The sequence below is a fragment of the Morone saxatilis genome, unplaced genomic scaffold, assembly GCF_004916995.1.
Source record: "Morone saxatilis isolate NCDOM2014 unplaced genomic scaffold, NCSU_SB_2.0 Contig24, whole genome shotgun sequence".
Classification (NCBI taxonomy): Eukaryota; Metazoa; Chordata; class Actinopteri; family Moronidae; genus Morone; species Morone saxatilis.
The window spans coordinates 13,748,035-13,774,472 of record NW_023339807.1 but is presented as its reverse complement, the minus strand read 5'-3'; the positions used below and the strand labels follow the sequence as shown (position 1 = coordinate 13,774,472).

Below are 26,438 nucleotides of genomic sequence, written 5' to 3'. Positions count from 1 at the left end.
GTGTGTGAACCCTTTGTGCTCACTTTTGATCTTGACCACTTTGTTGTGGGTATAGGCAGTCAGCTGTTGCTTGCTTGCCTTTGTTGTTGAAGGCTGGGGCCGGAGAGGCAGCATCCTGGCAGGATATCCCTGCTCTGTCGAGTAGCTGGTGAGCAGTTGCTGTTTGATGGCCCACTGACCTTGATAGCTACTGTTTTGCAGCCAGTTGCCATGTTTGATTGAGCTGAAGCACAGGTGGGGCCTAACTGGTGATTTTAATGGTAGCAAATGCTGTCTTCCATTATAGCTCAGAAAACGTCTGACAATGGGAAGGGAGTTAGTTTGTGACAAATTACACATGCAAAGCCAAGGGTTTAATATGAAAGAAATTATATTTGCAAACAAGTATTTTAATCACATCATCCATCTCTTTTATTATGTTGTTACAGTTCTCCACAAAGACGGCTGAAGCAGACACTTCCAGTGAGCTAGCGAAAAAGAGTAAAGAGACATTTCGCAAAGAGGTGAGCCAGTGTCTGTAAACAATGTTTGCAGCAATGTCGTTTAACTCCAGATGTTTAATTTTTTCAAACTTCTACACCTTGATCTACAAGGAGATAAATGCCTTTTAGCCATGCATAAAAGTTTTACTTTGTTTTTTCTTTCTTTTATGTGCTTGTGTGTGTGTGTGTGTTACTCAGATGTCCCAGTTCATAGTGCAATGTCTAAATCCTTATCGGAAGCCAGACTGCAAACTTGGACGCATCAGCAACACAGAAGACTTCAAACACCTGGCTAGAAAGGTAACATTAAACAATAAGATGCTTATGCGTGCAGTTTGAACTTTTGTTAATGCTGAGAATCTTTGAGCCTTTCTCTGGCCTCTGTGTGGTCAGAGCACAATGAAAGCATTGGTCAGCTTTTGACTTAAAAGGAAAAGTTTTCAAAGTTTCCCTCAAACCAGAACTAAATAGTTGAGCTCCCACGATTCCCTTCTCCAGCCAAATGTTTTTGCATTGTGCCTCTGGAAGAGACTAAGAACACATTGTACATGTAAACTATTATCTCCCTCTCTTTTGTTTTACCCATTCCTTTCTAAAAGCTCTTTTCAACCAGCGTTTCTTCAAAGGTCTGCATTCTGTTTTTCCATGGTTCCTGGTGGGTCCATGGATTGTGTATGTAGGGAGTGGTTTGCACTCAGTGCCACTTGGACATACCAGGACTGTGAGGACATGGGGCACAGTAAACAGAAAGACGAGTTGGGCTTTACCAATTTAGAGATTGCGTTTTAATGTCTTAAATTATAAAAGGCAAAGTCACTAAAAGAGAATTAACCATCCAACCACTCTACCACAACTTAGATATACATTGTAATTACATAATTGACTTTAGTCTGGTGACAAGAAACATGTCTAACTTTTTCGTCTGCCCATTCTTCTAGCTAACTCACGGAGTCATGAACAAGGAGTTGAAAGCTTGCACCAATCCTGAGGACCTTGAGTGTAACGAGAATGTGAAGCACAAGACCAAGGAGTACATCAAGAAATACATGCAAAGATTTGGCTCTGTGTACAGGCCCAAGGAGGACACAGAAGTGTACTAGGCTCGGAGGCCTCAGATGTTGCACTTGCTCTGCGCTGACACAGGAGAAGCACAGATTTGCCTTCACGTTCACTCCTTCATGTATGTACTGGCCAGTCCGAATTGTGAAGTAGTTTCTTATGCATATTTATGACTCAGAATTGCACTGCTGCCCAAGAAGCTCTCCAGGCCCAGTGGATCGCGGAGGAGTCCCATCCCAGAGACTGTCGGAGACTTGGGTCCTGCCGAACGATCCGACACTCCTGGTGCAGCGGGTGCAGTGTTCTCAAAGAATGCCACTGAGGGGTGCCACAGAGACTAATGTTTTCACTGACTGTTTGATTTTAAGCATTTTTTTTCCATTTGTGGCTCTTAAATGTTCCCAAGATGATCACCTCAATTACGCTTTTTAAAGTCTTCTATCCCTGAATGAGGATTACTCAACAGAATCAACTTTTGGTATGAATATCAAAGGCTCTTTGTTACTTTCCACTGTTAAAAATGGATCAATGACAGAACAGTCCAGTCCCCCCCTCCCACACTTCCTTTTTCTTGTGCACGCTTCAACCCCCTGCCACTGACTCTGTATCTGGTGCTGCTTTTAACTGGGCTGTGGAGGTCCAAGCTTCCACTCCTCAAACCCTGCCTTCTTAACCACAAGACTTTGGAGCCTCTGTTGTTTTATGAATGCATGATGTAGGCTGAGGTCAGCGTGGTATCCTTATGGAAATTCCTACATTTTCCATGTCTCCTGGTTCAAGTAATATGCCCTCACCGGGATGAGCTTTTACTTAACATACACTTAGGGATCAGCCAATAACCAGCAGGTTGACAGTGGGGTTAGTGATCAATATTTCCATGTCTTTTATCAATTTATGTATAATAACGGGAGCAGGGTTTGAATGCTGTTTGATGTGCTGTTTAGCTGTGTATCTTTTTTTTGCCCCATTTCCTGTCTAACCCCTCCCACAACTTGTTCTGCCCTGTTTTCTCTTCTTACAGGAATAATACTGAAAATGAAGGTTGTAGCATTGCATTTTTAACAGTTTCTAAACATCTTGTGTGTTCTGGTTCTTTTTATCATTTATATGTCCTAGTGAGACGTTAGAGACACTTAGACTTGCCTTGCTCCACAAACTGTTACTTATTAATTTTCAAATTTTTTACGGTTGTCAAGGTAGTTTCTCTAGCATAGTTTGTTGCAGCCTATTAAATTGCATTAAACAAAGTTCCAACATATGTACATTGCTTTATATGTGAATATATTGAATAATAGTTTTGGGAATGTTTAAATAAGCAGACACTTTGTAAAAGTAAAAATTTCATGATTGAAAGTGTAAATAACTTGTAAAATTACCAAAGCTGTATGCAGGAGAGCAGGGTCAGGGAGCACAGTGAGCCCGCCCATCCTCACCAGCTCAGCCCTCCTGATGCAGTTCCCACATCAGTCTGTCAAACTTAGGAGCCCGCTGACTCACAGCCCTCTATTTTATTTCAGTGGTGGGGGAGATTTTCATGTGTTTTTTGTTTTTGTTTTTGTTATTATTTTTCTATGTAAAAAGTTACACCTACTCTACTGTAAGTATTGTGTAAGCACATTGTCATACCAAGTGTAAAAACATTTTAAAAGATAATAAACTTTTTTTGTAAAATGGTATCCATTTGCATACTGTGCAGTTGAATTGAGTTCACTTGGGTGTTAGTTAAATAGACTCCAGCATATCCAAGCAAATTTACATGCTGCTACATGATTAACTGCTGAGTGCACACCCAATCCCATTTTAGATTGGCTCCCTCCTCTAATACGGAATGCACATGGCACGAATACCACTATGTAACGTGCACATTGTCGAACCAGATGTTTGTCCCCAGTAAAGGGAATCAAAGTGATCGTCTGCCTTCATTAGAGATGTTCAATGTGCTCCCAACATGGAGACCCATGAAGTGAAGTGTAGTCTCCATATTTGTGCTTCCCCCTCTCTCCTCTATCCCAACCCCCCTCCCAGTCCTCCCAGTGTGCGTGCATTCCGCACCCCCATGCCTGTGTGCTCCAGACCGCAGTTAAGCAGTTCAGTCTGGAGTGTGTGACGGCATGTAACACTGCCCTAGGCCATGCAAGATGCCTGCTCCCACTTAGAACTGAATGCAAAGAGATCATTAACAGATTTCAGAGCAGAGGGGGAGCAGGAGATTGTGCCTCAGAGAGAAAGAGGAAACTTTCCTCCAGAATATTTTGGATGAAGCTATTATTTTCATTTCACCCTCAAATTATTAAATACCTCTTAACTGATTTCCCTCAGGGTTTTGGATAGGAAATGTTCTTATACGCTAAATCCCTTGATAAGGCGTAGTATATTCCAAATATGTCCAAACTTCCTTACTGTGTAATCCATCAAGTGGTTTTTATACTTTACTGTGACAGACATATCTATAGGAGTGTGGTTGTGGTCCAGTTCAGTCATTTTCAGATTTCCAAGGAAGCTGGAAAGGCTACTTGCCATTTGACGGAAAATATACACAGAGGCATATAACAAAATATACAAACTACATAAGCAATGGCAGATTTAATGCTAAGCTGCTAATTGTTTAGGGCCTAAGGGAGATATGACACAAAGACACCCAAAAATAGAACTATATTTATCAAATTACTGAGGCATGTTGAATCTTTTTGTTATTTGTACTCTTTCCGCCCTATCAGATGAACTCAAATACCTCTTCATACCACCGCCATTTAAATTTCAACCAATTATCCTGGATACTTCAACTGCATAGCCCTCAAGCTGCTCCTTTAGCTGCTATTTTAACCATTTACCATCCATTACTTTTAGCTATTCCACCATTTATCTCAAGCAAGTTCACCATTCATAGTTTAAGTGAACTATTTCAACTGGTTATTCAAATGTTATGCATTACTTACCATTTTAATTCATTTTATTGCACTACTCCAAAATCTCACACACCACAAGCAACTGCGCCCCCCCCCCATTTGAGAATCACTGATCTACAGCATTAAATATCAAAATATCATCTAGGCCAACTCTAAGACGCTATACTTACTGTGCAGATTTAGTTTTTAGAGTACTTTTATAGTCCTTCTGTTACAACAAAAAAGCACTGACTTATCAAAGTTATTTATTAAATGATAAACTCTTACAAAAACACATTGAGGCATACCATTAGGAAATATATACACAAAACCATACATGGCTGGCGTTAAAAAAATATCAAACCATCTGAGGCCATCACATATACGTAACTAGCACACTGCAGATGTCCATGGTTCTCATAGATTTTATTTAGTTATAGACTTGAAATGGTGATGAAATAAATACAAAAGCAAGATGGCAACTTGGACACATGTATTGATGTTAATGGTGTCTTTGGATTTAAACTTTCTGTGTCTAATATGAGAAATCAAGGTGACAAAGATGTAGCTGTGTGTTATGAATATAGAGGGAAAAGATTCATTTCTATTCCTTTTTCTTCATTCTTCACAGTTAATAAGATCTCGCTGTAAGCCATGACTTATCAAAACGAAGCAATATTTAAGATATTTACAATCATAAATGATTATTGGGAAGAGCTAAGAAAGGTGTTTTTAGATTTCACATAATGCTTCATTTTTGTGTGTCTTCTGATGAGATTTGAAACATCACTGGTGCATAATATAACCTCAGTGTAAATAAATACCAAGGCTACTCAGAGACTGCAGCAGAAAAACAATAAGAAAAAAACCAACAGAACAAGGCAACACATTTTAAAAACCATCTAGTGAGTAGTTCCCATCTACACATTTGATAAAGTGTTCTTATAAAGAAAATACCAACTACAAGCATCATTGGCATGGTTAAGAAGACCCTTGACCTCTACTGGATTTCTACTGGAGAAATCTGATCAATTGGCCGTGTAAACTCTTAATTGGGTGGAGTTTTCTCTTTTTAGGCAAGACCATGTGAACGGAAATGATCCAAATAGGGAAAGTCGTATCCTGTTTGAAGCATGGTTGTTGGCAAAAAATTAACTGCAATACCAAAGTGGTTGCTGCAGTTGTGATTCATGAAACTAGCCAGACTAGAAATCTGATGATCTAAGCCGTCCATTTGTTTACAATAGCACGTGGGAGGCTGAGGTTTTTAAGAGGGAGCATGGGAAAATCTGATTACTGTTCAAATAACATGTAAACAGTGGTTTTAGAATGAGCAAATACATGCAACACGTGTAAACACATTATTCTGTTACCTGCTCCTAACCGAATAGTCACAGTAACCAGAATTTGTGTACATGTAAACAATGTTGAATATGTACTTATAGCGTATGTGGAGGTTATTGTAGGTCTAATCCAATCTGACCATGTTTCTGCAGTGTCCATTGAGCAAGGCATTGAGGCTTAACCATAATTGAAATAAATTGTTCCATCAGTAGTGGCGGTGCGACATACTGTATATTCAGTTAATTTCCCCTGATAACTGGTGATTTGCTTGAACAGACACATTGCAGGATACTTTTTCATGCAGTTGGATCCACATTAAATGAAATGGTGACATAAACTGGGGTAGAGGAAAGTGTTACAAGAAAATTTTTTGGTCTCTTTTGTTAGTAAAAACTGAATAATAAGTGTCCCAACAAAGCAAACAGAACCATCAGTGGTAGCCTCCAACAATGACAGAGGTGTTGATTTTAGAGTGCCTCTTTTGTCATTTCAAGTTCTTCTTTTAAGTCTGTTAGTGTCATACGTGTTCGGGGAGTTGTCAGACCACAGAAACGCCCTGCGTGGGGCAGTTAAGAACTGTTACCACGTCAGGCCTCTCGATGCGAGCCAGTGCAGAACACAGCAGTCCCAGAGTGGAGCCTTCTTTCTGGGCCCAGTTAGAGAGGAGCGTGTGAGCGGGGGCCTCTCCACGCCCAAACAAGTCCAGCTGTTCAGGCTCATAGCCCAGCGCTGCCCCCAGCTGCCTCCACCCCCTGCCCCCTCCCTCCTGCAGGAGGCGCTCTACCTCTTCCTGCCTGTGGGGGGGTAGGTTGATGTACAGACGATTGTCCTGCTTGCTGTCCCTCTTCGTACCTGTGGAAACGTGAACAAAATTAGCTTACCGTTTGGCTAGATCTACCAAAAAAAACCACACTAATAGGATATTTCAATAATTATAGTATTTATATGATTGATGCATACGACTAATTAATCATTAATTAATGTTCTGATGATAATTCTTCTTCTTTTTAGAAATACTAAGTTCAACATCTTACAAGCGTGAAATAAGAAAGCCTCCTCATCACTATTCTTGGGAGGAACATTGGGAACTTAAAGGTGCCCTGTGTTGTTCTTGTCCTTTTGTTCACACAAGGACTTTAAAATCAATTATGAAACATACAAGTAGCCATTAAGTATTAAAAGTAGTGAGGTAACGTGATAAGTATTAGTCGAAATTCTTGCCTTTGTGATTAGACGTGATTTTCTGTGCTTTTTCTTCAATAATCTAATAATAAAGTTCAAGATATTTTAGTAACCTTGTTAAAATGTCTTCTGAAGCCTCAAAAACTTTAATTTAGTTTAGTTTCAAAGACCCTGTGTCTACCACACCTTTGCTGGGCTGGTTGTCCTGTATGCTGTGGGAGTCCAGGAAAACGCCGCTGTCACTTTGGAGCTTTTCTCCTTCTGGAGATGTTCCCAACTCAGCTGCACGGGCTTTAGAGAGAGCCCTCTTCTGTTTACATGATCTCCAGCTGAGAAGAGCAGAGAAAAACAATGTCAGTTAAGCTACCCACAGTGAGATATTTTTCATCCCAGGGCCAATCTTATAATGATTATTACATCCATTTAAGGACTAGGACCCATCCCTAGTGAAAACTCACCATTTATAAGCCACATAAACAAGCAGACCCAGCACCACAGCAGCAAGAACAGACACGTAGGCCAGAATGTTATTGCTGCCACCATCATCCTGTGGGGAAAGCGTTCCAGGGGCAGGAGTGGCGTGCCCTTTCCCTGTCACCGTCTCGACACCTGGCAAGCGAGGAACATCTCGGGTCCCACCGGGCAAATCCAGAGCAGGACGAGACAGAATGTGCAGCTTCTTATCTATTAAGATTGAGAAAGGGAGAGACATGTCAGGGGCAGTGTCATTGCATCTGCACATATGCACATCAGAAACACATTTGGGCTGCCCAAATTAGGGCAAGGAATAATTCCACAGAAGCCTGTACGCCTGGTGTAATGATAGCCTCAGTCATCCCGGTCCCCTGGGGTTTTGAAACCTTTCATTGCCCCTGTTTCCAGCCTCGTTCTCCCTCCTGCGGTCAGCCTATTTTAGGATCAAACACTACAAGGTACTGTGCTGACCTCTCTGGGGTCAATGGGTCATGACATATGGAACCAGAGTGTGTACAGATGACCTTACTCCTGGAGAGCGCATGAAGCCATTTGGGAGCAAGCAGACTAGCTGTCAGGGTCTCGGCCTTCGAGTTCTTCGGGGCAGTTAACCTAAAGACCTGTCAAGCTCATACCAATTGGATTACAGCACTTCAGTGGGCCCTTTTTTCATTACTTGTGTTTCCCAGCTCAGAGTGTTACAGAGTGTTCAGATGAGGTGTGGATGCAGGTGTTGACCACATGTCCTTGTATTTTCACAGACTCTCCCACTCCCTGTCCCCCTCCCTTTATCTCATTCTTTTATCTTTTACGATTGCTGGCTTCCCCTGCATTAGATCTTTAAGGGATAAAGCTGGCACTATTCTATATTTTTCTTATTGTCAGCAAACCCTATTAAAACTCTGAGGACTGCTCGAGGGTTACTTAAGGGGGGGGTTGCAAAATTATTATTATATTATTAATTATTATTGTTTGATCATCGTTTGAAAGTGTTTTTTTTTTGTTTTTAAAAACAAATTTAATTATGTCTGAAAATACACACTAACATGAATCCAACATCAATTTAATACAATACATGTAGGTGGGGGTCTTTGCTCTTTCCTTAGCTACGGGGTCCTTAGCTTGAAAAACGTTGAAGACCCCAGCATTGAAAGACCAAAATGAACAAAGCATTACTCCGTCTTTAAATACTTTCCAACTTCCTTACTCTGTGGCACTCAGCCCCAAGCTCACTTGTTCCTACTGAAGATGTAAAACAGGTCACAAATATATATATAGCATATTCTTTTTAAAGGCAAAATACAGCAGAGACTGTTGTTTTTATGACATTACAAATAGTGTATTTGTTGGGAGACTATTTTCAGCTGCAGATTTGGTGCGTTAGGAAGAATTTAGAGCAGCAGGAGCATGACTGTGGGACTGATTAAAAGTTAGCAACAGTGCTCATTCATCATAATGCAGGACCATGGCACCCAGAACAATGGTGTTCTTGAACAATGAAGGTCTATGGAGGCAAAGACATACATAGCAGGCTTTGGCTAAACTAATAACACATCTTTTTTGTCTTTTCATGGGATTTGTTGACAAAAAGGCAATTATAGAATATCACCAGACTAGCCCTTTAAAAATCAAATGTAATTTCTTAGTCTAATTAGTCCATACAACTCACCCATGCAGAGTGTGTCAGAGTTGGGCATGCAAGCTCGGATCTCCACTTCACTGTCAGAGCACTGGGTGCAGGTCTGGCAGGGTTTGGTGCTAACCAGCTCCTCAGAAAATGTTCCTGGGCCACACATCTGGCACAGTCTGTTTCCCTGTGGGCCACACTCCCGGATAACACCCTGGCCACGACTGCACTTGGAGCAAGACGCACACAGGCCATGGTCGCTCAAGAAGAAGAAGCCGCTGTCACATTCACATTGTGTGTCCTGAGTGGCGGAGCAAGAGGCCCACATGGGGACACTCAGTGGGCACTTAGCGCACGGAAGGCAATGGCTGAGGCCTTCGGATGAGGAAAATGTTCCTGGGAAACAGATTGCAAAGTGTCAAGCAGTGTTTCTCTCACAAATATCAGTGGCAATGAGAAGACACAGTTTCAAATCTTCCTGCTTCTTGAAAAGACGACAGAGATAATGATAAGGCAGGTAAAACATATTCTACATTGCTAGAGTAACATTAGATTATAATTGCTCACCCTGTGGGCATGGTGTGCACTTGGTATCCTCTTTCCCACACTCTACCTCCACTCCAAAGCCGGCGGGACACAGACTGCAACACTGCCCTGATTCAGTGAACTTGCCACTGGCACAGGCATCTCCAAGAGTAACCTACAGTAAATAGATGACATAGTTAGAAAAAATACCACCACTGTGTAACTAAAAAAACTATCCATGCAGGCTATTTTTGAATCAACCGTCTTTATTTTGACACAGGGTCAACAGTTACAGGGTGCATGTTTAACGTGAGTAGTTGCATTTTCTTTGTCCGAGTGTTCTGCCTTACACCACAGGCGGGAAGGAAATCACCCACACATCCCGCCCTTGTGCAATTAAAGTAGCAGGGAACGGGGTGAACTCAAAATGGCCTTTTTATCGTTTTATCTACCTCAGTTTTTGCCTTTTAAGTGAGTCCTTATCTACAAGTGGGTAATGGAGAGCCCGACTTGAGTTATGACATGAGGGACAGATCGGACATTCCTAACGGCTTGTGCAGCAGGGTTGGTGCTTGACGGGACTGGCTGGCTTTAATCAGATGGCTTTAGACCAGTGGAAAGAATAAGACATAAAGGGGTGAAGAAAAACACTGAGAAAAGGAGGTAGTAAGATGTAAAAAAGAGCTTCCGCCCTCCCACTCTTTCCAAATCCAAATCAGTGTGAATGACAATGTGTATCTGTGTGTGAATACAGTGTGTGTATCTCTTGACATCAAAAAAAGGGGGGGAGGAGGTATATAAAGGAGACGGTTCCAGCCCCAGGCAAGGGTGTCAGTTAACCAAGGCTGCCCAGCATCCAAGTGTCTGTTTGGGTGAGAGAGGGGGCCTTTGAAGTTGCCAAGCCCCGCAGGTGTGTCTATGGAGGTCAGTATTTCACTAACTCCCCTTCTCTAGGCTCTGAACAATGGCATTCTAAACATGCACACATTTAAGGTAGATTGGCCTGCTCCGCCTGGGGGCTGACAAGAGCAAACAGATGTCTAACAACTAACCTCCTGCAAAGGGGAAAAGTAACAGCTAAACAACCCACTGATGTCTCTCTTTGTCTCTGAAGTCTGCCAAGAAACACAGGCAACGTGTGTGAACCTGTAGAGCCTTTCGACAAGCCCACCAGAAACACACACACTATAGACACACCAAGCTATGCCCCCAGTCACAAAACACTGAAATGTTCCATGCTGATACTACAGGCATAATAGCTTTGAAACGGGGTTCACCTCGTTCCAAAAACAACGGCCTGTTTTACTGCGGTGCTTACAGTGGAGCCTGATGATATCTGAGCACCGGCCACAGAACCCAGATCAGAGGTATTAGGGTGCTGGGGTGGTAGAGTCCAGCAGGCAGGAACCAGTAGGATGTTTGGAGTTGGCAGACTGTGACCAAGCCTGGACCATAATAACTTGTAGTACAAAGGCTTCTTCTGGTTGGTCCTCTCCGTGTGACAGATGGAGCTCCTCTACTAACACAAACTAACCTCTTAACCTTCAATCTATACTGGTAAATATTTGGTGACAGTGGCTCTGTTTAATTTTTACCTCCAGCTTGGATTTCTACAGTGCGTGGTGTGGGTCTAGGCTGGTCTAGCTCTGTAAGTCGGCCTGCAGGGCCAACGCGGTTCAGAGCAGGAACTGCCAAAGGCTTGGCACTTTACCCACTGGTGCCTAGCGTACAATAAAATATTTAGTCCCTGCCCCACTGGAGACGAGTGGGAACAGTGTTCTACTCAGTAGAGGAATGAGTAAATCATTATCTACTGTATACACAGTTCGAAATAATACTATATATGGACACCACTTAATGTTTATTGGCATTTATTACACTTAATACTGTAAGGAATCAATCATGGTTACACTGATTAAAAAAATTAGACAATTAATCCACCACTCGTAACGAGTGTGTATGGTAATAAAATGAACAGTTTTAAGGTGTGTGGCTGAAGAATAAAGAGAGCACAGCTTGCAATGATTGTTTACAAAGTCAAACTATTAGATTTTTATTATTAGCTTTTATTATATAAGCTATTTTACTTTAGTGGCACATAAATCAACTTGTTTTACCATATAAACATTTATTTAACTCTGTTCTATTTAATTATTTAAACTATTATCGATCACTGTGAAACCAAAACCTTAACCTTAACAATCATACTTTGGCATCATATCCAATTTTCATCCAGAAGATAAATTTGGTGTGCATGCAGGCTTATCTGTTGCTTTGGGGGCAGAGAGTCTGAAGGGGGCTGCAGTTGCTTTTTCCATTTAGGTAAGAAGTTGCAATCTGAAGGGATTCCCCAGTGAGAACAGACGGACCACCGAGGAGCACAGCTTTCAATGGGGCTCTCAACTCCACGGTTGCCGGAGTCACTCAGTCATCGCGGATAACACACACACAAACACACACTTCATTTCAGCCCTCTCCGTGCCTGAAACATTTTCTGTGTCCTTTTGAAGTGAGACTACTTTTGAAGCACATCGGCTGGAGTTTCCACAGTTAATCTAATCTGTGTGAAAATAAACACACAAAAGGATGCCCTCTCTCTCTCTCCCTGTGAAGAAATTGACCCATGAGCCTTTACATTCTGGCTGTGTTACAGCAACAGACAGAGGTCTTTCAGCAGAGACAGCCTGAGCTGAGGGAAAGTTGTTGCACATCCCATCTTCACTGATTACTGTCATTAGTATACAGGGAGCGTAAGGGACAAATTAAAGGACATGGGTTTCTCTTTTTTTTCCAGCATCAAGTTCACCCAAAAATACGATCCTAAATCAAAGAAGACAGCACAAAGTGATCTGTTAACTATTAATCTGCTGTTTTTTTAACTCTTACCAAAGAACTGAGAAGTGGTTCAAATTTTCTAAATAATCATGAGGTCTGCCCCCCCCCAAAAAAAAAAAACAAAATCTGCTTAACTACTCTATGGAAATTCAAATGACTGTGGTAACAAACTAAACCACCCCCACCTCCTCCCAACTCATGCACACACACACACACACACACACACCACAAACTGGGAGAAAATGATGATAATTGCTTTGCTCCGGATATCCAGACCCAGCAACACTGAAATCTAGGGCCACATTTTTACCAGGAGCTGAAACAAATATATCAAAGTACGGAAAACTACAGGCAATATGAGCCTTAGAGAGCAAGTTACCAGTAGAACATAACAAGTAAGCGAGTGTGCTCACATACTGCATTAAATCCCAGGGAGTGATAACATAATCATTTGACAGCACAAATATTCACTTTTCAGCGGCCTAAAGAAACTCCAGTCAGTGCAAAGTCAGTGTGTTTGCAAAGCAGAAGAGAAACTGCATCTCAGAGCTCAAAAAGAAACCCTTTTGATTAGTTTACCCTCATATTAAGGATGAGATACAGATCTTTTTAAGAGCTGAAGTTTTATCTAAACACTTTGATCTAACAAAAGTGCTTTGACTCTGAAGAGCGTGTCCAGGCAGGACTACAAGCCCCATGGGCTTTTTGAGGTAGATGAGTGTCAAATTATTGTCTGCAACTGTGGAGGCAGTGGCCTTCTTTTCACACAGATCCTGGCTTAATAACATGCTATCAAACACCACTGAAACTATCATTTGTTCATAAAATACATCATTCATCACCGTGTAGCTGCATAATCTGGGTAAATAGTGAGCTACTGTGAAGTTTCCAGGATGTTTAATGACCATAGAAGTCTACAACAGCCTGTACAGTAGGGTAGGCCACGGTCCAAGATGTGTCTTTTGAGGAACAAGCAAGTATTTATAGAGAACTGAGGAGTGGTTTGCCTTCACTTAGAAACCTTACATAAAATACCGGATGAGATGTAATCAGAAGTCTCCCCTCACTCTTTCCACTATTTGCCATACAGCACGACAACTAACATAATTATTCACCAACAGGGGACATGTGACACAGCCTTAATGAAATATGGCTCTGTGGTGTAAAACAGATTTCCTTTGGGAACAATGGTGTTAAACTGAACTTGGTTTGAGTTTACAAAAAGCTACTATTATGATGCTACTGCTGATCGGAGTGTGGAATCAGAAAAGGAGCACACCATACAGGCGCTTGAGTTGTGTTGAAATGTGTGTTATTGTGTTAGTAAAGCAGTAATGAACTGTTGCTTACTTTTAACAGCAGGAGCGCGCAGATGACAAACAGTCTCATGTCTTCAGTCTCCAAAAATCCTTCGAGCGGACGGATTGGTGCGCCTCAAAATCTCTGACACACAACTTTTTTTTCAGCCCTCAACAATCGCACAAAAAGTGGCATCAAAACTTTCAAGTTCTCGAAATGTAAATGTGACACTAAAAAAAAGAGCAACGTGCTGTTTTTTTTTTTGCAGACGGGGAAGTTCGGTTCGGTGTAGTCCTGTAATCAGATGGGGTTTTTACGCATGAGAAAGCGGCTTTACAATGCAGGCTGTGTAATCCGTAGGTTCTCCCAGTAACAGCGCGGCAGACGCATTTCCTTCTCTCAGTGTGTTCCCTGCTGATACTGTGTACGTTTACACAAAGTTTCTTCTGTTTCGGCTGGCAGGATGCACGGGCTGCCACCTCTCCTGCAGCTTTGCAACAGATGAGGCAGGAAAAAGCTCCTGCAAGCTCTCCTGGGCCTTTTCTCCTCCCATCTCCTCAGCTTTCACACTGGCTTCCTGATTGGCTGCATCCCTGCGACGCGGTGCTGGGAACAGGAATGTAATGGAAGGCGAAGAGCCGCAGTCAAGTCGGTCATTGTCAATGTGTGTATGTGTGTGTGTGTGTGTGTGTGTGTGTGATTCTGTTGTCATGTGATTGATACACTCTCACACCTGCAGGAATCAACAAAGAAGTGTTTAAGAAAACACAATGTGATGTCGTGGACTGCAGATTTACTGTATGAAAATACTACCAAGCAGTGATATATGGAGACCCAAAGTCTTTAATTAATGAAAGAATAAATTCTATTATGAGATTAAAAAGTGCATCAATAAATACAGACACAAAAGCAGTGGTGGAATATAACTAAGTACATTTACTTAAAATAGACATTTGATGGTATTCTTATTTTCAATACACTACATTACTTGGCCACTATAGTCAGATTAAATTGCCTACCAGTCTATAAAATAGTTAAAACACAACTACCAAATTAACAAAATGAATGCATCAGTAATGTTAACTCAGAATGTACTGTATACCACTCACACTGCCCGTTATACTGCAGTATACTTTAAGTACATTTTGCTCATAATACTTAAGCACCCACAGGAAGTCATTCCTGCCTGTGGCCATCAAACTCTTCAACTCCTCCCTCAGAGTGTCAGACATTAAACCCTGAAATGTGCAATACTCTGGTTAACGTTCTGGTTTTACTTTGTCATTAATACTGCAATTATACTGTATAATGTTCTAACACCTATTTAGGATCCAGTTCTCAAGCATTGTCAGTATTTAGTCATTAGCATTCATTCATTATACTTATATTATTATTTTACACTGTACTACATAGGTCTTATTACTATTTTTAATATATTGTTATACTGTAATATAATGTACACATTATACTCTTTACACATTACGCTATTATTTTCTATTTTCTATATTGTTGTTATATATTGTAATTTAATTCACATATTTTAACATTCTTATTATTATTTCTATTTCTTATAAGGTCTTGTTTTGCAACTTGAGCAACTGTAAAAGGCAATTTCCCTCCAGGGATCAATAAAGTATTTCTGATTCTGATTCTGATACTTAAGTAGAAATGTGTTTACTTGTGATTGAGTTTTTTTTCACTGTGGTATTTCACCACTGCAAAATATATAAAAGAACCATGAAATTGTAATATAATCCAATAAATGTATAAAACTCAGCCTTGTACTATAAAAATGTTCTTCTCACAGTGACATAGTTTAATTTGTCTCTATTTATTTAAGATTATGTTTCTTATTTTTCTATTTATTTAATACTACACAGTAATATCATACAATGGTTGCTGGCAGTGACTAAGTACATTTACTGAAGTGTTGTACTCAAGAACAATTTTGAGGTACGTGTGCTTTACTTGAGTAATTCCATTTCTTACTTTATATTTGTACTCCACGACATTTTGGATGTAAATATTGCACTATTCACTCCACTAAATTAAATTCAGATTATTAACACACAATACAAATCAACAAAATCAGTTATGATGTAGTATTACAGATTCAACTATGCATTATATAAAGTAGTTAAAATTAGTACATTAATGCATCAATAATTGATACAACAATTTTGTATCAATTATTCTGAAATGGGCCATTTCACTAATACTTTTACTTTGTTCCCACAACATTTATCATAATCAGTAGTGATTTTTTTTTTAAACCCAGGATAAAACCTTTAATGGAGGTCTGTTATATGACACCACTTTACAACCCTACAGAGATACTTACATAGAGCTGTGATCAGTTGTTATCAGAAACAAAAGAGGGCATGTGAATCAAACAAGATGCTCTTAAGAAGAAGTGCATGTTTGATCTCAGCAATTCAAAAGATTAGAAAACCAACGTAGGGTAAATTACACACCTTGTAAATTCTAGTGAATGCATCGCAGGGGGGCCTGGAGACTTCAGAGGAAAACAAATGGAGAGATCTCTCAGACACAATACTACTTGCACTTCAAAGCCTGCTGAGGGATGAGGGGAGACAGAGGGGATGTTCCTGCTCTGATAAAACTTCAAGCTATATTTCAGTCACATGAGTTTTCTCTCATCCATACAGAAAAAAAACCCTTCTAAATTTCTGATTGTATCAGTTAATGCTTTACTAAAGATGAGTATGCACGGCTTAAATGTCATTTACATTGCAAAAATCTCCATCATACCAAAGGATTCTTGTTCAGTGTTGTGACACAAAAGTCCTTCTTTTCTTAAAATAAAAATAACAAAAAATAACTTTGATGTGATGTGAGATCATTTAATGTTTTAGTATTTTTCTTTCTTTCTTTATTAATTTCCCACATTTCTAAGACAAACCAACTTGTTTTTATAATCAAGTGCCATTTGTAAGTAGCTTTCTGTTGGTTGTTGTACTCTTTAAAAAATATATTTTGGGGCTTTTATTACCTTTAATTGATAGTGACAGCTGAAAAGTGGCAGGAAAGGAGAGACAGAGAGAGAGATAGAGAGGAGATTACACACAGCAAAGGGCCACAAGTTGCAGCAAGCACCCAGCTGTACATAGGTCGCCAGTTCCCCCAGTTGAGCTATCAGGGTAACACAGGTTGTTCTAATCTTGTTGTACTGGTGCACTTACTTCACTTGTTTAAAGAAAAAAATACTTTTAGGACAAAAACTATTTGCAAAGATGGAGATTTTTGCAGTGCATTGGAGCAAGCATTAAATAAATAGCCAAATAAACCCAAGTTTATCAGCAATCAGACAAATAAACATTTTCTGTCCCTTCTTTATTCTTTACTTGCTGTAGGGGCACCGACTCCTTTATCTGAGGGCCGAGTTCCACTTGTCATACATGAGTGGGAACGATAAGGCAGCTATAAAAAAAGAAAAACATGGTTTTGTCCACAGGCCCAAGGAGAAATTAACCAGAAGGGGGAGAGGGGGAGGAGTGGGAAGAGGGGGAGGGCTGAGGTACTTGATGGAAGCCTGTTTGAGGGTTGTTGCGGTTCTTGGCAGGAACAACTTAAACAACACCAAAATTGCAGCACTTCACGACATCCATCCCCTCAGCCTGCCCTCAGGTCTGGAGAGGTCAGAGGGAGATACTGCCAATAAATGAGAGCGAGGTGTCAACCCCTCCCACCATTGTCAATGGGACCACATCAGAGTGACTGCATCCCTCTTCACCCTCCTTCTCCACTTCCCTTATTCACTATGCTGTGGTTTGTATTTGACTGGGGGTCTACAGGTCTGTTTTTATCACCCACCTCACCCCTCCCCACCCCTCTCAATTGTACCCCCGGAGGTGTTTATGGGGAGGCTGACAGGATGTTCGGCCCACCGGGAGATCAAAGTCTCTTCTTCAAGTAAATGTGCCATTGCTCACTGTGACCTTTTCAACTCTAATAGGGCTAACATCACAGACGCATGCAAAGGCTGGGATTACAGTAGAGGAGTTGGATGATCTACGTTGCGGATCAGTTTCCTTCCTGCTGTGGTTCACACACAAGAATCAGAGCTCACTTTTCAGTAATGGGCGATCATTTTTAGGATATGGGCTGTGGTTCACAGAAGAGAGAATTCCTGAATATAAGTGTGCAGTCACAATTATTGGCCATATTAGGACAATATCAAGAGAAGAGCTTTAAGACTACAGATACAAATTATGGAGCGGAGAGAGAAAACAGACGACCACAATTCCCATTGTCATGTTTAAGTTACACGAAGCACAGGCTGCTTGATTTTTAAAAAGTGTATTTTCAACATCTTCCAAGAACAATACAAAGGCTAAATAATAGTGGTTAAAGAAAAATGGATCAAGTCCAAATTCAAGGCAGTGCTGACCTTCATTTAAGGCTTTTTGTGTTACTTTAAATCTAAATCAGGACATCTGAACAACAAGTAACATCCCATTATACACAGTATGACTTAAACCTACTTTCTGTGATTGTATAGACCCAATTCTAAAAGGAAGCCTTCCTTTTGATTAAACTGAAGGCTCTGAGCGTTTCTGCATGATTAACTAGGTGAAACATTACATCCATAACACTAAGAGCAAAACAGAGTGGTGTTACATGAATCGATATCAGTATGCATAATAGCAAACTAGATTATCAAATGTGAACAGCTACTTACCGGTATGCAAACACTCCTTTATATTAGACACACACTTAGCTCATCTTACAGTTGTATAATTTGAATAAAATGTGTTTTAGACAGTGCATTCAGGCTGCACTGATTGTGTGTATTTCCAGGGTGGAAACCAGATGAACTGATAAGTAAACATTTTAAAGATAGTTTCTTTTATACTTACTTACACTTAACGTTATTCTGAGCATCACTTACAAAGAATAGGTGAATTTTCTTTATGTGTGCGCCATGTTATGGGTATTGCATTCGCCCAAATAGTTCCCTTCGTCTCTCCCATCATGACACTGCATAACAACTACTTTGTTCCAACCACAGTAAAAGAAGCTGGCAGGAAGTGAATTCCTCTGAAGCTCACTCACAGACTTTCTGCTTACGCGTTTCAGAGAGTCATCAGATGTTTTCAGTGCTTCATAAACAGCACAATACCAGTACAGGCAAGTATGTGCATCTAGCCAACAGATTTCATTAACAACTTATCTGAAATCTGAGTCATAGTGGGAGTGGTAAGGTGTGCTCAAATCTGATCAGCAGGGATAAAATCTTAAATATAGTGATTTTAAACAGAAACAGATAATTGTTATTCAGTGTTTATACATGGCTCAAGACACAAGCTAAAAAAAGGCACTTTTTAGATCAAATAAAACAGGGATACAGTCATGTGATAAACAGAACTAGTACAGACACATTTGTAAAGGCCTTTACTCCATTGTGTGTAAGGCATCAGAAGGCTCTCCTCTTGAGTTTCCTTGCATCCAAGCTCCACGATCATGATAAAAAAGTGAATGTATTTCACATACTTGACCATTAAAGCAGTTATTGCTTTAACTGTAACAGTTTTACATTGCTTAGAGCCTAAAGATTGATTAGATTACATACTGTGGTATTGTGGTGCACATCTGGTGCAAGGATTATCCTGATGACGGCCGCTAAAGATCACAACACAGCATTGGTTTACTAGTGATCAGTTACCCCATGTCTTTCTTTACACAGTCAACCCTCTTGTGGTAATGACTAGTATTGCAATATGGAAATCTCGAGCAACATCTACAGTAGTTTTCAAGTTTCCAGGAGTTTTAAGAAGGTGCCATTGCCAAACAATGGCTTTGGGACATTCAACAGCACAGGGATCACAGCTGTTCCTCTGACGATAAAGAAGCCATTAACATGGAGTCTGTGGAGTTCACAGCGTTACTTCTCTCTGTGTTTGAGGCTGTATGTGCATCAGCATGAGTCACATCCCTGAAATATGACTCACCAACTATATAGTTCAACAGCAGTTCACAACCTCAAACACTGAGCTCTTCTCCTTCCACAAAACAAGGCCACTCTTTGGAATGATGCTGATTAAAAATGGTACACAACTGTAAATCAAAAACGTAATAAAATATCAAATCATTCAAGAATTAAAAAAAGTGCACAGTGTATAGTTGCTCTCTCAGAGAGATCAGTGGCTGAGGAGAAAAGTTTCCCAGCATGTAAAGGAAGGAAGGCCTTGTTGAGTCTGACGAGCATCTTGGCTGTGCAGGTATCCCAGCATTTCTCCACCATTGCTCATCTTATTTGCCAGCATTCTCAGTGGGATTGTATTCAGTTTCACCTGACGACACCTGAGAGATGCGGCGTGTGGAGCCCCACAGGCGACGGGGGAATTGTCCTGAGCGAACCTGAGAACAGGAGGGTAAACGTGTTAATCTTCCCTTGAGGGCTAAAACAGAGATGTTAGACTAAAGACGCTCAATTATCATTTGAAAAAACGGGTTTTCAACAAGTACTTAGCATATGATTACCCCCACCTCCTCCTCACACACTCACACATACAAACATGCACCACCCCACTCCCGCATCTCACAAACACTTGATGTCCTGCTTCTCACCTCCTCTGGCTTTCCTGCTCCAACCACAATTAACTTCCCGTCCTCTAGTCCCACCAGGATGTGGCTGCACTCCTTGGTGACAGACACACTCCTCACAGGAACCTTCAAGGCCAGCGGTGTTACCAGAGCGTCCAGACTGTCAAACAGAGAAAAGTTAGAAAGGAAGAACCAAACATTTAGACATTTAAAGTTTTGAATACAGGCAGCAAATTATGCTCTCAATATGTTTACCTGCATAAATCCTGTATGTGGAGGCTGCCCTGCATGGTCCCCGAGATGATGTATTCAGACACCAGGTGAAGAGCAGTCACCTGCTCCTCCATGGTAACAGAGGACAGCAGACCGCCATTTACTGAGTAAACATGAATGGAGTACTTGCCCTGTAGGAATGAGCAGAATTTTGATAGTGACATAAGCAGGCTGAGAAACTTTGTTGAGCATGTGTTTCTGCCTCTGTTTATATTTACACAGTACTGTATGCGTTAATGTACCTTTCTATTAGAGCGCTCCTCCAGCGAGGTCTGTACCACAATGTGGCCCTCCATGCCCACCTGGAGCTCAGAGATTTGTGCAGGTACACAGCTATCACTGGGAGGTCGCAGCGTTCTCAGGAACTGGCCTCGTCGGACAGTGTGCACTATCACCGTCCCATCCTGATGCACAGTGAACAGCAAGTGAGAGTCAGTAAAGATCCAATCACACCTACACTTTTTTATTCTCTGATGTAAACCTTTCTCTACTTTTTGTGCATTTTTGTGTGTGTTGTTTTAGTTGCATTACCACAATGCAAACCAGGGTTCTTAAACCAAAGACACATGGACTCTCAAGTAGCTAGTTTATTGGAGTTTTGGCAATGTGTCATGCAGAAACTTTTGGCAACAAAGAGAGTCGAAGTAGATCAATGTAAAGCCCCTAAAACTAGAGCTGTTTTATGTAGTTTCTCTAATTTTAATACCAGTTAGGACAACATGAAAAAAATAGCTCAGATAACACTGTGGTTTGGCTGGGGTTAATTTTGTTACATTACGACTTCCAGGTATAAAGAACTCTCGGCAAGAAGATGGCAACATATCTCTCTCTCTCTCTCTGTTAAAAGGAGTTCGGTGTAGACCTGCTCTATTTGAAAAGTGTTCTGTCCTCCAGTCTTCTGTTATGAATTGGCGCTATACAAATGAAATTGAATTGAATTGAATACCTATAAAAAGTGTGTGTGTTGTTTCCTGTAGCTGGTTCAGATTACATTCTCACTTCTAATGAACCACATCATAGTTTTTTTAGAGAACATCCAAGCAGTATTTAAAAAAAATATTGTGGTTATTTAATCTGAACTGCATTTTTCACACCTACGCAAACCAACGGAGCTTGAGCAGTATGACACAGAACATTAAACAAGTATTCTAACATGATAGCTTTCTATCATTATTATAGAGTGAAAATGATTAGTTCATTAATCAAATACTTTCTATCATTACTCTACAACCACTCTATACTTTTTAAATTATTGATAAATAGTTGTACTGCTTCTGGATTATTTTTATAAAAAGGTAAAATGTTCCAATTCAGAATAGCCACCAATTGTTATTCATACATTTATAGATCGGGAAGCAATAAAGGTCTTGTAAGCAAGTTATACCATGGCATCACTCAGTAAGGACACAGGCTATGTGAAACAGCAATGGAAAAAAGATTTGGAAATTGAAATAACTGAAGACATGTGGTTGAATGCCTGGGAACCACAGTCGTCCTGCCCCAGCTCCTGGACTTTGGAGAGACTTCTGTTGGAAAAACTTAATTCACTTTTTTATCACCCCCGAAACAGAAGCCTAAACAAACTGGAGGCAATGTGGAGAAATCATGGTTGATCTTGCTCATCTCTTCTGGTCTTCCTTCCATTCAGAATGTTTGGTAGGAAGTGGCAACAATCATTTCAAAAACCCTGGGACATAACCCTTAAGGGGTAAAGTAAGTAGGGATGATACCTACCTCCTAAAGCTCTTGCTGGCAGCAAGTAAAAAGGCCTGTACAAAACATTGGTTTCAGAAAAAATGCCCCACTGCCAGTCTCTTTGAAAAACAGTGGGAAAATTGCATGTTTATTTAGATCTCTCATAATGTTATTATGTGCAATATTTAGTTTTTATATGAGGTACTTTTTCCTTGACTTGAATACCCCATGACCTCATATTTGTTTTTTTGTTTTTTTGCTCCCATATTTGTTTTTTATAAATAAAAAGTAAGAAATTGATTAATACTAGCACAAATGTTCCGCTCCTCACTTTACATTAATGTAAACTGAGTATCTTTGGGTTGTGGACTATAAAAAAACATCTATTTATTGACATCACTTTGGATTCTGGGAAACTGTGATGACATTTTTCACTATTCTTCAACCTTTGTGTGTGTTGTATCATATATATATAACTGTTCATAGAGAGTGATATCTCTGACCTTTGACCCTGAGACAGCCATGTCCAGTTCAGTGCTGATGGCCACACAGGTGACCTCCTGGTCATGTCCACAGAGAACCTGCACCGGCCGAGGAGACAGACTGCTGGAGAAGCCACCCTGAAGGGCAAATAATCCATAACTTTGATGGCAGCGAATGATCATACATGTGGGTACAAGCATGTGACTGAGCCTAAAATATAGATAGAGAGATGTAAAAATGTTTACCTGCTGTAGAACCTGCCACACTATACAGGATGTGTCCCTTGAACCAGAGATGAGGTAGATGCCACAAAGATCCAAAGCCAAGCAAGTAACAACGTCTTTGTGGAACAAACAAAAATACAAATAAATAGGTAACACTAAAACAAATATATATATAAAAAAGTTAGACATACAACAAAATCGGCTTACCAATGTGCCGGCAGATCCTGCCCACCAGCTTGCCCTTCCCCAGTTGGGTGACACGGAGACTGCAGTCCCAGTGTCCCCCACTGAACAGCAGACGGCCATCGTTGGACACCACCAGCACTTGAGCACTGATCTCCACCCCGGGAGAGAAAGGGCCGCTCAAGAAACGCTGTGTTCTGCATCACAAAGCAAGGGTTGGAAAGATCAAAGCAAGTTTAAAACAAGTAGTGAGAGTGAGCTGTGGCCTAAATGTGGAGGAGATTTATAATCAGCGCATAAAAACTGTCATGACATCTGCAAATTACAACCTGCGTGAGACCAAGTGTTCAAATGGTTCTCATCCTGATTTATTTTGTGTTTACATGCTCCAAGTTTAAGGTCAGTTGAAAAAAAGATCCATTAAACCAAATTTTAATTAATTAAACAGACTTTGAAGCTTCACAAAGAAGGATAGACAGATGTTTTGCTTCCATCCAACTGTGAGGACAATTTTATGCATCTTTGGAGTGAGCTAATGATGGTGGCTTTTTATAGTTATTTCTCAGAAAAAAGAAAAGCACGGGGATGTTGCATGATTGCGTAAACTAAAGACTTCACATGGGCGTATGTTTTCTGAGGGAACTCACTTGGGATTAGTCATGGTGGGGTCCTTAGTGAAGGTGAAGTAGTTGGCAATGTTTTTGTCGTACGGCAGCCAGCTGTGTGTCCCGATCAACCCATTTGAACTTACAGTTACCTATAGAGAAAAAATGTCATAATACAAAATACTACACTTCAACTAATTAAAATCTAATCATTATTATCGAATTGTGTTATTGCTGTTTTTATATGTGAAAGTGTCCAACTAAACCTTACCAGTATATCTGAGCCCTGGATGATGAAGGAGCGATTCTGGTTCTTTGGTACCACTGCCTGGACCAGAGGAAGTCCATCACTTACCACCTAAAGGCACACACAAACACAGGTAAATACATACATACACACAAATACAATACGAGTTATTTGTTTAAGAAAATAATGAGACCATGACAGTACTTTTAGAATTTGTATTTTAGAACCAACCTCCACAAATGGCCGAAGTTTTTTGAGCTGCTCAAAGATATTCAGGGGCATAGTGTCCAGGCGGGCCTGCCGCCTTGTTGCGTTCTCAGCTGACATACGAGGAGGATGGGGCTCCTGGTTGAAGATAGGTGCATGATAAACAGAACTTAAAAGCATTGTGTTGATAATCAAGGCTTTAAGAGTAACTGTGAATTAGTCTGGGATTTGTACCTTAAGGAGCTGACAGGGGGTCTGTCCAAAGTTGCTGATGATGCCTTCCAAAGCCTTACGCTCTGTCTCATTGGCAATTGCATCCAGATCTACTGCACCTGCAGAATAACAGGAAGCAAGAGTGAGTTTCATACAAGAACACAGAAAAACACTGTTCATGCATAAACGCTGAGTAATATGGGAAATGAGGTGCTGAAGATCAGCCGGTTCCGTCCATCACTAGTACGACAGAATATTTACTTTTTCCTTACCCTCATAAGTGCAGTAGTAGAAGACGTTGAGGGCATTTACTGCCTCTTCACCTCTCTGCTTGTAACCAAAGATCAGGTCAATCCACTCATGAAGGTGACTGGACACATGCTCACATTCCTAGAGTTTAAGATACAAGTTGTAGTAGTTGTCTTAATACAGTATGTTAGAAAACAAATGCACAACTGGCTGTCTACGTTTTAAGACTCTGGTGGTTCGTGTAGACTTACCAGGGCTTTCCTGTGTTTCCTGATGAAGTCTTCTCTCGATGTGGCCCAGCGAGGCAGCAAAACATCTGTCACTGGGTCCTGAGATATCTGCAAATGTCCCAGATCGAAGCCTACAGATATCGTGCAGCAGTGATTAGCACTTTCAAACACATATTTTAATATAATTTGTATATTACCTTTACATGTGACAACACAGGTAAAGTCTTCCTCACCGTTCATGTTCTGCAGGAATTCTGGAAAGTAGAAGAACTCCGGGATGAGCTCTTTGACGTCAGCTGGGCTCTCCATACGAGCCTGCCAGGCTGCTGCCACCGAGTGGAACTGTCTGTCTGCGCAGTCAAACCTAAACAAAGACACCACGCACCAATATGAGACCTCAATATACCAGGAAATGATATTAAAAATCATGCATTAGTCAGCGATCCCACCTGCCACTCTGCAGCTGGATATGCAGAGTTGTGAATGGCTCCATGCGGATCATGTAGTGCATGACTCCTGCTGCATTAGAGTAGTGTGTGCCATAGTGGAATTTGTCGATGGTGCCTGTTGAGTCCTCAAAGCTCTCATATCTAGTGACAAACAGAAAAAATTGATTAAAGCGTCAGACTAAATTGTTTTGCATATTTTACTCCAAAATATGTATCCTCCAGTCTTTCATAGCTTCCATGCAGTAACTGTTCATTCATTTCAGTGGGGTATGACAAACAACATAAAGCCTGCTTGTCATGGGTAATTACACTTTGTTTGATTATGCCATCGTCAGTTGGACTGTTTTGAAACCTAATCCTTGTTGCTCCATTGAAGTGCTTGTGACATCTGAGTATTAAAAGTGGGCTACTGATCTGCAAACAAACAAAATCACATTTTTATATAAGCACTTACTTTTCTCTGACATTCTGCGCATGGCGGGGGTTCACCACACCTATGGGTTTGGACAAGTCTCTGAAAACTGACGGGTCCTCCAGATCGAGAACGGGAGAGGTATAGTCACACAAGACCCAGGGGAACTGAAGAGACACACACAAAAGAACCACAACCACAACAAGCACGCACGTCAGCTTTTGTCATGAAAGGATCATAAATATAAATGGTACACACTGTCAGAGGAGATGGAGTGTACTTACCACAGGATACTGCGAGAGGTCGTTGTAAGTGCGTCCGGCAATGGTGTTTAGTTGCATCAAATACTCAAAATTTGAGATTTCTCTGCAGACCCATTTCTGTTCAACACATCAACATCAGATTGGTCCAACACAATAAACACAATTCAGGTCTTAATAACTCAGCTTCATGGAAAGAACCATTTTAAATAAATACCTGTGTAAGCCCCGATGCCTTCAGTAGCTCTTGGGGGGAGCGAGAGCCGAAGTAAAACAGGTTGGGAGGCCGCAGCCCCAGGATCCTTGAGTACACTTTGTTTCGTACCTGAAAGGGCAGACATGAAGGATTTAAGAGATTCTAGAATCCTTTGTTTCACATCAACCCATCATTTAAAAAAAACACATAATTTCATTCTAAATACAGAGAAG

The 26,438-nt window shown here is 40.8% G+C and overlaps 3 protein-coding genes across 9 annotated transcripts in view; 1 reads left to right on the top strand and 2 right to left on the bottom strand.

Moving 5' to 3' along the window:
• setd2 (SET domain containing 2, histone lysine methyltransferase) overlaps positions 1-3,217 on the top strand; it is a 20,921-nt gene extending 17,704 nt beyond the window's left edge. For all 5 annotated transcript variants that reach the window (XM_035671733.1, XM_035671734.1, XM_035671731.1 and 2 more), the window contains 3 exons: positions 429-503; positions 681-782; positions 1,421-3,217. In XM_035671733.1, the coding sequence (XP_035527626.1) occupies positions 429-503; positions 681-782; positions 1,421-1,582 (339 nt within the window). In that variant the 3' untranslated portion in view covers positions 1,583-3,217. The remainder of the gene's footprint in view (positions 1-428; positions 504-680; positions 783-1,420) is intronic.
• A 1,618-nt stretch (positions 3,218-4,835) lies between these two features.
• Positions 4,836-14,275, bottom strand: nradd (neurotrophin receptor associated death domain). The gene is made up of 6 exons (XM_035673172.1): positions 13,764-14,275; positions 9,621-9,753; positions 9,096-9,449; positions 7,411-7,636; positions 7,139-7,281; positions 4,836-6,622 (listed from the first exon to the last, which is right to left on the bottom strand). The coding sequence occupies exons 1-6, from the start codon at positions 13,800-13,802 to the stop codon at positions 6,309-6,311; spliced, it is 1,209 nt and encodes a 402-aa protein (XP_035529065.1). The 5' UTR covers positions 13,803-14,275; the 3' UTR covers positions 4,836-6,308.
• A 4,728-nt stretch (positions 14,276-19,003) lies between these two features.
• nbeal2 (neurobeachin-like 2) overlaps positions 19,004-26,438 on the bottom strand; it is a 35,096-nt gene continuing 27,661 nt past the window's right edge. For all 3 annotated transcript variants that reach the window (XM_035672308.1, XM_035672309.1, XM_035672310.1), the window contains 18 exons: positions 26,227-26,334; positions 26,034-26,129; positions 25,792-25,916; positions 25,338-25,478; positions 25,122-25,252; positions 24,910-25,019; positions 24,682-24,799; positions 24,431-24,528; positions 24,221-24,334; positions 24,014-24,100; positions 23,785-23,894; positions 23,162-23,334; positions 22,976-23,070; positions 22,751-22,867; positions 20,795-20,956; positions 20,535-20,683; positions 20,304-20,439; positions 19,004-20,093 (listed from right to left, as the gene is read on the bottom strand). In XM_035672308.1, the coding sequence (XP_035528201.1) occupies positions 19,986-20,093; positions 20,304-20,439; positions 20,535-20,683; positions 20,795-20,956; positions 22,751-22,867; positions 22,976-23,070; positions 23,162-23,334; positions 23,785-23,894; positions 24,014-24,100; positions 24,221-24,334; positions 24,431-24,528; positions 24,682-24,799; positions 24,910-25,019; positions 25,122-25,252; positions 25,338-25,478; positions 25,792-25,916; positions 26,034-26,129; positions 26,227-26,334 (2,178 nt within the window). In that variant the 3' untranslated portion in view covers positions 19,004-19,985. The remainder of the gene's footprint in view (positions 20,094-20,303; positions 20,440-20,534; positions 20,684-20,794; positions 20,957-22,750; positions 22,868-22,975; positions 23,071-23,161; positions 23,335-23,784; positions 23,895-24,013; positions 24,101-24,220; positions 24,335-24,430; positions 24,529-24,681; positions 24,800-24,909; positions 25,020-25,121; positions 25,253-25,337; positions 25,479-25,791; positions 25,917-26,033; positions 26,130-26,226; positions 26,335-26,438) is intronic.